Raw genomic sequence first — 9526 nt, 5'->3', positions numbered from 1 at the left:
GCTTCCTTCAGCCTAGGAAACACCGATGCTTCCGTTAGCCTGGGAAACACTGATGCTTCCTTTAGCCTGGGAAACACTGATGCTTCCTTTAGCCTGGGAAACACTGATGCTTCCTTTAGCCTGGGAAACACTGATGCTTCCTTTAGCCTGGGAAACACTGATGCTTCCTTTAACCTAGGAAACACTGATGCTTCCTTCAGCCTAGGAAACACTGATGCTTCCTTTAGCCTAGGAAACACTGATGCTTCCTTTAACCTAGGAAACACTGATGCTTCCTTCAGCCTAGGAAACACTGATGCTTCCTTTAGCCTCGGAAACACTGATGCTTCCTTTAGCCTCGGAAACACTGATGCTTCCGTTAGCCTGGGAAACACTGATGCTTCCTTTAGCCTAGGAAACACTGATGCTTCCGTTAGCCTGGGAAACACTGATGCTTCCTTTAGCCTGGGAAACACTGATGCTTCCTTTAGCCTGGGAAACACTGATGCTTCCGTTAGCCTGGGAAACACTGATGCTTCCTTTAACCTAGGAAACACTGATGCTTCCTTCAGCCTAGGAAACACTGATGCTTCCTTTAGCCTCGGAAACACTGATGCTTCCGTTAGCCTGGGAAACACTGATGCTTCCGTTAGCCTGGGAAACACTGATGCTTCCGTTAGCCTGGGAAACACTGATGCTTCCTTTAGCCTGGGAAACACTGATGCTTCCGTTAGCCTGGGAAACACTGATGCTTCCTTTAGCCTGGGAAACACTGATGCTTCCGTTAGCCTGGGAAACACTGATGCTTCCGTTAGCCTCGGAAACACTGATGCTTCCGTTAGCCTGGGAAACACTGATGCTTCCTTTAGCCTAGGAAACACTGATGCTTCCTTTAGCCTGGGAAACACTGATGCTTCCGTTAGCCTGGGAAACACTGATGCTTCCTTTAGCCTGGGAAACACTGATGCTTCCTTTAGCCTGGGAAACACTGATGCTTCCGTTAGCCTGGGAAACACTGATGCTTCCTTTAGCCTCGGAAACACTGATGCTTCCGTTAGCCTGGGAAACACTGATGCTTCCTTTAACCTAGGAAACACTGATGCTTCCTTCAGCCTAGGAAACACTGATGCTTCCTTTAGCCTCGGAAACACTGATGCTTCCTTTAGCCTCGGAAACACTGATGCTTCCTTTAGCCTGGGAAACACTGATGCTTCCGTTAGCCTGGGAAACACTGATGCTTCCTTTAACCTAGGAAACACTGATGCTTCCTTCAGCCTAGGAAACACTGATGCTTCCTTTAGCCTGGGAAACACTGATGCTTCCGTTAGCCTGGGAAACACTGATGCTTCCTTTAGCCTAGGAAACACTGATGCTTCCTTTAGCCTGGGAAACACTGATGCTTCCTTTAGCCTAGGAAACACTGATGCTTCCTTTAGCCTAGGAAACACTGATGCTTCCTCTAGCCTACACCTTTCCTTAACTCCTTTAGCAAGCCTCCTAACACCTTTATCAAGCCTCTTAACTCCTTTCCTTAACCCCGTGACATCACCAGGGGTTCCAGGTAAAGTCCATAGACCAGGACTCAGGAGGGCCATGTCAGACGCCCCCCCCCCCCCCCCCCCACCCCCCCGTCCCCGAGCTGCAGACTCATGATGTTTGTCTCCAGGTGGAGACGACGGAGATCCTGAGACAAACCAAGGACTTCCTGCTGAGAGCCGTCGCCCAGTCGCCCCCCAACGCCCTGGCACCGCGCCAGCTCAGACAGGTGACACACACACACACACACACACCTGCCCACGGCAATAAGACTTTTTAACCCTTCGACCTCCGTCAGCCTCCATCACCACCTGCACTAAATTACATTGATACTTATATTATATCATATATTTCATCTGGCATATTGCATGTACATATACATATATTTATACATGTGCAAGTACACTATTACTATTATTATTATTATTATTGATATAAATATATATATATATTGTTATTATTTTATTGCTCCCAATATTAGTAGTACTAAACATGAGTATTCTACACTACTACACATTGTTATTATCTGTATTGTTATTATTATTATATAATGCCTACTTCTGCACCTTACTATTTATTATCTTGCTTTGATCTCCTGTTATTTCTAAGTGCCCATGTTCCGTTCTGTGTTTTACTTTATGTCTTATACCCAGATATTGTTATATTTTACTTTTATTTCTATTCTATTGTATTTTATAATATTCCTATGTACCAGATTGCTGCAACAAGACAATTTCCCTTCGGGGATGAATAAAGTAATGATCTATCTACACACACACACACACACACACACACAGATAAATGCTAGTCGTAAAGTTTTGTCTCCTCGTCCTCCTGCAGCTGCAGGGCGACTGTGCAGACGTGGACCCGGAGGTGGCGGCGGCGCTCTCAGACTGCGACAGTCCAGAGATGGACTTCCTGTGAGGACTGGGCGAGGTTATCCTGAGCGCGCACACACACACACACACACACACACACACACACACACACACACACACACACACACACACACACACACACACACACACACACACACACACACACACACGATCCTGTGAACCGACACGACGAGTCCCGGAAGTCGTTCTCCACCAAAAGTCTCACGGACACTCAGAACCGAGAAAAACTGAAAATCTTCCCTCACAGTGTGAAACGTCTTCCTGCGGTACCAGCTTGTATATTTACTATTAAAAAGAGGGAAAAACTATTCAATATTTGTGATATTTATTAGAGACAGAACCTCCTCTGGCCTGGGAAACGTTCTCTCTACTGAGCATGTGCAGAAGAACTGCGGTCTGCACATGTGCAGAAGAACTGCTGCAGATTTTATTCCCCAGCAGCTGTAACATTGACACCTCCTGTAGCTCCTCCTAGGGGTTCTAGTTGTGCCAACACTCTGAGCGAGCGACGGGAAAATTTGAGCGCAAAAAATGTATTGTGCAAGAACTAATAGCATTTTGAGGAAATCTTCAAAGTGATCAAAGAAAAACTTGAGATTGCGCTCAAAAATCATTTCTGTGCTCAGATTCTTCCTCTGTGTGCTCAACCTGAAGAAGAAGACGAAGAAGAGGAAGAAGAAGAAGAGAGAGGTTGAGCGCAGAGGACGAATCTGAGCGCAGAAATGATTTTTCAGCGCAATCTCAAGTTTTTCTTTGATCCCTTTGAAGATTTCCTCAAAATGCTATCAGTTCTTGCACAATTCATTTTTTAGTGCTCAAATTTTCCCGTCGCTGGCTCAGAGTGTTGGCACAACTAGAACCCCGTACACTTTAGTCTGCGCTGCTCCGTGATGCTCTCCGGCACCGGAGCCTCGTCCCGTCGTCTCCTCGGTCCTGGAGACCAAACGTCCTTCAACCCGCCTCCTCTCCTCTCCTCTCCTCTCCTCTCCTCTCCTCTCCTCTCCTCTCCTCTCCTCTCCTCTCCCGGGTTCGTCCTCGGAGCCGCCTCCCATTTATTTCCAGGAATGAAAACGCTTGCAGAGTCTGTAACAAAGTGTTTCGGCGAGGCGGCGTAGCGCTGGACAGTCCGTGTCCTCCTGCGCTCGTCATCTGTCCTCCTCCTGCTGGACGCCCTGCAGGTCCGGGCAGGCCCCGGGGGCCCCGGTGGCCCCGGAGGAGGCGGCGGCGGGGGGCTGAGGAGGCGGCGGTGCCTCGCCGCCCCGCTGCACCTCGGTCTGCGTCAGCGGGTGCACCATGGACATGTGCACGTTGAGGTTGTGCGCCTTCTCGAAGCGCTTCCGGCACATCAGGCACTCGAAGTCCAGGTCGGCCTCGGCCTTGTGCTTCGTCATGTGGTACTTCAGGGACGCCCGCTGGCGGCACTGGAAGCCGCACACCTCGCACCTGAGGGGGGGGGGGGGGGGAGAGGACACACGGCTCGTCTGTGTGCAAATCGCCATGGCAACCACCTGCCCCAGTCCCAAACCGCTGGAGGCCGTACTCACTGCAGCGGTTTGGCCCCCGAGTGCCTCATCTGGTGCACCGACAGATGTTTCCTCTGCTTGAACGTCTGGCCGCACTGGTCACAGATGTAGTTCCTCTCCTCTGGAAGCACAGACACTCTGAGACGCTAACCTCACCACGCTAGCTGCTAGCCTAGGAGGGCCAAAATGCTACGCTAGTGAGGGACGGGAAGTGTGTGACAGGAGGTGTGGGACAGGAGGTGAGGGACAGGAAGTGTCGGACGGGAGGTCAGAGACAGGAAGTGTCGGACGGGAAGTGTGTGACAGGAAGCGTGAAACGGGAAGCGTGGGACAGGAAGTGTTGGACAGGAAGTGTGGGACGGGAGGTCAGAGACAAGAAGTGTGGGACGGGAAGTGTGGGACGGGAAGTGTGGGACAGGAAGTGATGGACAGGAAGTGTGTGACAGGAGGTGTGGGACAGGAAGTGTGTGACAGGAGGTGTGGGACAGGAAGTGTGGGACGGGAGGTCAGAGACAGGAAGTGTGGGACGGGAAGTGTGGAACGGGAAGTGTGAAACGGGAAGTGTGGGACAGGAAGTGTGGAACGGGAAGTGTGAAACGGGAAGTGTGGGACGGGAAGTGTGGAACGGGAAGTGTGAAACGGGAAGTGTGGGACAGGAAGTGTGGAACGGGAAGTGTGAAACGGGAAGTGTGGGACAGGAAGTGTGGAATGGGAACTGAGGGACAGGAAGTGTGTGACGGGAGGTGTGGGACAGGAAGTGTGTGACGGGAGGTGTGGGACAGGAAGTGATGGACAGGAAGTGTGTGACAGGAGGTGTGGGACAGGAAGTGATGGACAGGAAGTGTGTGACAGGAAGTGATGGACAGGAAGTGTGTGACAGGAGGTGTGGGACAGGAAGTGATGGACAGGAAGTGTGTGACAGGAGGTGTGGGACAGGAAGTGATGGACAGGAAGTGTGTGACAGGAGGTGTGGGACAGGAAGTGATGGACAGGAGTTGTGGGACAGGAAGTGTGTGACAGGAGGTGTTGGACAGGAAGTGTGGGACGGGAGGTCAGAGACAGGAAGTGTGGGACGGGAGGTCAGAGACAGGAAGTGTGGGACGGGAACTGAGGGACAGGAAGTGTGAAACAGGAAGTATGGAACGGGAAGTATGAAACAGGAAGTGTGGGACAGGAAGTATGAAACAGGAAGTGTGGGACAGGAAGTATGAAACAGGAAGTGAGGGACAGGAAGTGAGGGACAGGAAGTGCCAGCCCACCTGTGTGTATGAGCTTGACGTGTCTCTGCAGGTAGCGGTCGATCATGAACACCTTGTTGCAGCCGGGATGAGGGCAGGGCCGCTCCCTCACCTCCTCGTGGTGCTCCTTGATGTGTTTCTGAGGAACACACACATCACAGGCGTGACACACACACACACACACACACACACACACACACACACACACACACACGTCTCTGGTCTCCTGACCTTCAGACCATCAGGAGCTCTGTAAACCGCCGTGCAGCCCTGATATGGACACTTGTAGATGTTTGGGAGCTCCTCTCTGAAAACACAGCAGCTGTTAGAGTGTGTGTGTGTGTGTGTGTGTGTGTGTGTGTGTGTGTGTGTGTGTGTGTGTGTGTGTGTGTGTGTGTGTGTGTCACCCTTTGGGTTTGAACTTGTTCTTCCAGCCTGGTTTGGGTCCAGGTTTCTTCTTGACTCGGGGCTCCTGGGTCGTCTTGGAGGCGGAGCTTCTCTTACTGGAGACTCTGAGGAGGAGACGAGGCGGGTTCAGACCCTGACGACCTCCCCCTCCTCCTCCCCCTCCCCCTCCTCCCTCCCCCCCACCCACCTGTTGCCGTACGGCTCAAACAGCGCCTCCTCCTGCAGCGCGCCTCCTCTCCTGCTCCCCTCACACTCCTCCCCAGACGCCCTGGAGCCCAGAGAGACAAGCTGGTCTCTGGGTCGCCCGGTCCGACCAGCGAGGAGGGGGGGGGATACTCACCTGTCCGACAGGTCGCTGTCTGGCCTCTGGTCCTCCAGCGGGGACGGGGACAGCGCCTCCTCCTGGACGGAGAAATCTGACAAACCACTTGGTTTTAATTTTCATTAAAATAAAACCAAGTCGGGCAGAAAAGCAAACGAGGACGGAGCGACGACAGTTTCTGTACGACTGGGAACATGAATAATAACAATCCTGGTTGACTTGGAGACCTGGGAACATGAATAATAACAATCCTGGTTGACTTGGAGAACTGGGAACATGAATAATAATAATAACAACCCTGTTTGACTTGGAGACCTGGGAACATGAATAATAACAACAATCCTGTTTGACTTGGAGACCTGGGAACATGAATAATAACAACAATCCTGTTTGACTTGGATACCTGGGAACATGAATAATAATAATCCTGTTTGACTTGGAGACCTGGGAACATGAATAATAACAACAATCCTGTTTGACTTGGAGACCTGGGAACATGAATAATGATAATTACGTTTGACTTGGATACCTGGGAACATGAATAATAACAACAATCCTGTTTGACTTGGAGACCTGGGAACATGAATAATAATAATCCTGTTTGACTTGGAGACCTGGGAACATGAATAATAATAATCCTGTTTGACTTGGAGACCTGGGAACATGAATAATAATAACAACCCTGGATATTTAGTCTTTTTTTTCATCCTCATTCACGTCAAAGAACCTCCACCCTGTAGACGGAGCTCCTCTCACCTCCGGCTCTCCAGTTCTCCATCAGTGAGCTCTGCGGCGTGGCTGCAGGACTCCCCGCTGGGGGCTCCTGCTCCTCCTGCTGCTGCTCCTCCTCCGACAGACCCGCCTCCCCGTTGCTGCTCCCCATCATGGCCGCCCCGCCGAAGTCCAGGCCGACGTCGGGGGCGGCGGCGGCGGCGTAGCGAGCGTCCATGGTGTAACTGTGACCGTCCACGCAGCCCCACACGGCCCGGACGGCCCCCCAGCACTGACCCTCCAGCACCTCCTTCAGGCCGGGGCAGGAGTGGCAGGCCTCGGCGTGCTGGTGGGCCCACAGCACCAGGCCGTGGAGGCACTTGGGGTCGGAGGTGAAGGACGGAGGGGCTGAAACGCACGCGGCATCGACGCCTTAATACGTGGGTCGGTTGCCAGGCAACGCACAATCCCAGTATTAACCCCTTATTGACCAGAAGGTTCCGTACATACCAGGAAGTTCCAGGCCGGCTGGGCTGCGGTTCTCCGAGGCTTCGGGGTGCTTCACGTTCCTCCTGGAAAACACAACCGGCAGACGGTCATCACACGCTGCTCCTCCTCCTCCTCCTCCTCGTCCTCCGGCGGCTCACCGGGTCTGGGGCCCCGGGGCCCCGGCGGCGGCGGGCGGCAGGTTGACCCTCTGCAGGAAGCGCAGCAGGATGCCGTGGCACTTGTAGAACTTGGCGTGGCACTTCTTGCAGACGAAGTCGGAGAGGCGGGGGTCCCGGTCCAGCGCCACGCCCACCAGCCGCTGGAAGTCGGTGTGGAAGAGCGCCGGCGGCTCTTCCTCCCCCTCCTCCTCCTCCTCCGCCGCCACCGCCGAGTCTCGGGGCCACTTGACGAAGGCGTGGCGGAGGCTGCGGGGGGAGAACTTCCCGTGGCAGAGCCGGCACACCGCCGTCGACAGTCTGCCTGCAGGAAGCCACACAAAGAGAAAGCATCGATATCGGGTCTGACGCTGGTGAAAACGCCTCGATACGAAGTGACATCATCCGTCCATTTTAGTAAGTACTGGTATCGACAAGTAACTAATGGTTACTACTTCTACTTGTACTTTAAAACAGTGATATTGGCCACATCCCTCACTGTGATTTTCAGAAACTAATGAAATCGAGAAATTCATTCAATTCCAGGTCACATGTTGCTGTCAAAGAGGATGAAAGCTTCAAAGAGGATGAAAGCTTCAGAGAAAGGAGTCGACGTGTCGCGGTTCTGTCGTGGGCGAACAGGAACTAGTGTGTTCAGATTCATGAGGACATTTTCATCTAAATCCTCAACTTAAGATCTTTGTGTTCCTTTACGTCGGAACCGCTCACCTGACGACCGTAGCGTTCCCTCCACGTGTTCCTCTACACCCTCCAGTTTCGCAGCTTCGCCGCCGTAGAAGCCGTCGGCGGCGAGAGCGACCGTCTTCCGGGGACGACCTCGGCTTCCTTTCTTCTCCTCGCTCGCCGCCGCCGTCCTGCCTGTGAGGCGAGGACGTCTGCTTCTCTTCTTCATGTTGGTCTAGACAACAACCAAACCATCGCTGGGCGTGAGTGTGTGTGTGAGTGAGTGTGTGTGTGAGTGTGTGTGAGAGTGTGAGAGAGAATGTGAGTGTGAGTGAGTGAGTGAGTGAGTGAGTGTGTGTATGTGTGTGTGTGTGTGTGTGTGAGAGAGAGTGTGAGTGAGTGAGAGTGTGTGTGTGTGTGTGTGAGTGAGAGTGAGAGTGAGAGTGAGAGTGAGAGTGAGAGTGAGAGTGAGAGTGAGAGTGAGAGTGTGTGTGTGTGAAAGAGAGTGTGAGTGTGAGTGTGAGTGTGTGTGTGTGTGTGTGTGTGTGTGTGTGTGTGTGTGTGTGTGTGTGTGTGTGTGTGTGTGTGTGTGTGAGAGACGGACCGGCTCCAGAACCAAGTGCTACTGAAGGAGGATGAAGTTGGAAAGTTCTCATTTCCTGACTAATAATCCTACAAATCTTAAATATCTAACTTTAACAACAGTGTTCGACAGTTTATTTTACTTTTCCTGACTGAAGCGACCACCTGCAGATTATGGACTAATAAACAAAGTCACTCATAATGAGTACTAATAACAATAATAAAAAAAAACAATGTTTACTTTTTTTTTTATATTACATTGGATGTTAAGAATATCTCAGATCGTCAAATCTCAAATATAGCTTTAATTATATATTATAATTAACTGCAAACTTTAGAAGCAGTGAGCTGAACGCGTGAAAAACATAAAAAATTAATTATCCTCGGAAACGTTTAACTTTGCGGCCAGTTCGTGTGACTGTAAACAAACAAACTGACGTTTTGATCGTTTGTTTACAATCTGGACTCACGATGCTAACATTAGCCGCCGAGCTGCTGCTGCGTCGCCGCCTTACCGCGTCACAGAACGCGAACGATGACGTCGAGGTGAGCGCGGGAACGACGCGCGACTCACCGGGGGTGCGTGCGGCTCCTAAACCCGGGGGAACATGTCGTTTACTGCCGTTAACGGTGATTTAATCCGCGGGGAGCGCGAGCTGGAGGCACCAGTGCGGCCGCCCGGGGTCAACATCCCGGAAGTGAAAACCTGGCGCACGAAAACCGCGGGAAGCGGAACTCGACGCCCCCTGGCGGCCGGAGGAGGAACGACACCGTCCAGCGGCGGAATGAATGAAAGTCCAGTTAATGGTCGGAATTTTTACTTTTTAAAATCTTATTATGCAGATACAATAATCAAACGTTGTCTTTATTTTCTTTATTTAAAAAGAATAATTTGGAATAAAGTTAATTGGCGGAATTTTTTGTTTCTAAAATCAAACGTCTTTATTTTCTTTATTTAAAAAGAATAATTTTAAATAATGAAAATAAAGACAACGTTTGA

General features: G+C 51.4%; 2 protein-coding genes across 3 annotated transcripts in view; one reads left to right on the top strand and one right to left on the bottom strand.

Annotated features, from left to right (window-relative positions):
• Nucleotides 1–2439, top strand: part of fanca (FA complementation group A) — a gene marked incomplete at its 3' end in the record, with an annotated part of 33825 nt that extends 31386 nt beyond the window's left edge. Inside the window, exons 39-40 of the mRNA XM_080504832.1 lie at nucleotides 1646–1744; nucleotides 2356–2439. Coding sequence (XP_080360958.1) covers nucleotides 1646–1744; nucleotides 2356–2439 — 183 coding nt within the window. The remainder of the gene's footprint in view (nucleotides 1–1645; nucleotides 1745–2355) is intronic.
• Nucleotides 2440–2742: 303 nt separating this feature from the next.
• Nucleotides 2743–9220, bottom strand: znf276 (zinc finger protein 276). 2 transcript variants are annotated; one of them, XM_080504589.1, is made up of 12 exons: nucleotides 9101–9220; nucleotides 7990–8179; nucleotides 7264–7585; nucleotides 7127–7188; nucleotides 6662–7024; nucleotides 5924–5999; nucleotides 5771–5851; nucleotides 5583–5687; nucleotides 5407–5482; nucleotides 5197–5314; nucleotides 3959–4058; nucleotides 2743–3857 (listed from the first exon to the last, which is right to left on the bottom strand). In XM_080504589.1, the coding sequence occupies exons 2-12, from the start codon at nucleotides 8171–8173 to the stop codon at nucleotides 3560–3562; spliced, it is 1785 nt and encodes a 594-aa protein (XP_080360715.1). In that variant the 5' UTR covers nucleotides 8174–8179; nucleotides 9101–9220; the 3' UTR covers nucleotides 2743–3559. The 2 variants fall into 2 exon arrangements, with proteins under 2 accessions (XP_080360715.1, XP_080360716.1); XM_080504590.1 differs by having other exon boundaries at nucleotides 9042–9149.
• Nucleotides 9221–9526: the final 306 nt, after the last annotated feature.

Source organism: Blennius ocellaris, assembly GCF_963422515.1.
Source record: "Blennius ocellaris genome assembly, chromosome: 11".
NCBI classification, from domain to species: domain Eukaryota; kingdom Metazoa; phylum Chordata; class Actinopteri; order Blenniiformes; family Blenniidae; genus Blennius; species Blennius ocellaris.
The sequence above is the reverse complement of the archived record's forward strand: the minus strand, read 5'-3'. Positions and strand labels throughout refer to the sequence as shown.

Excerpts from the sequence above, each read along its gene's own strand:
- znf276 (XM_080504589.1), bottom strand. The coding sequence starts at position 8,173 with ATGAAGAAGAGAAGCAGACGTCCTCGCCTCACAGGCAGGACGGCGGCG. Across the intron at positions 5,688-5,770 it reads TTTGAGCCGTACGGCAACAG|AGTCTCCAGTAAGAGAAGCT; the intron begins GTGGGTGGGGGG and ends TCTCCTCCTCAG. Across the intron at positions 5,483-5,582 it reads AACAAGTTCAAACCCAAAGG|AGAGGAGCTCCCAAACATCT; the intron begins GTGACACACACA and ends CTGTGTTTTCAG.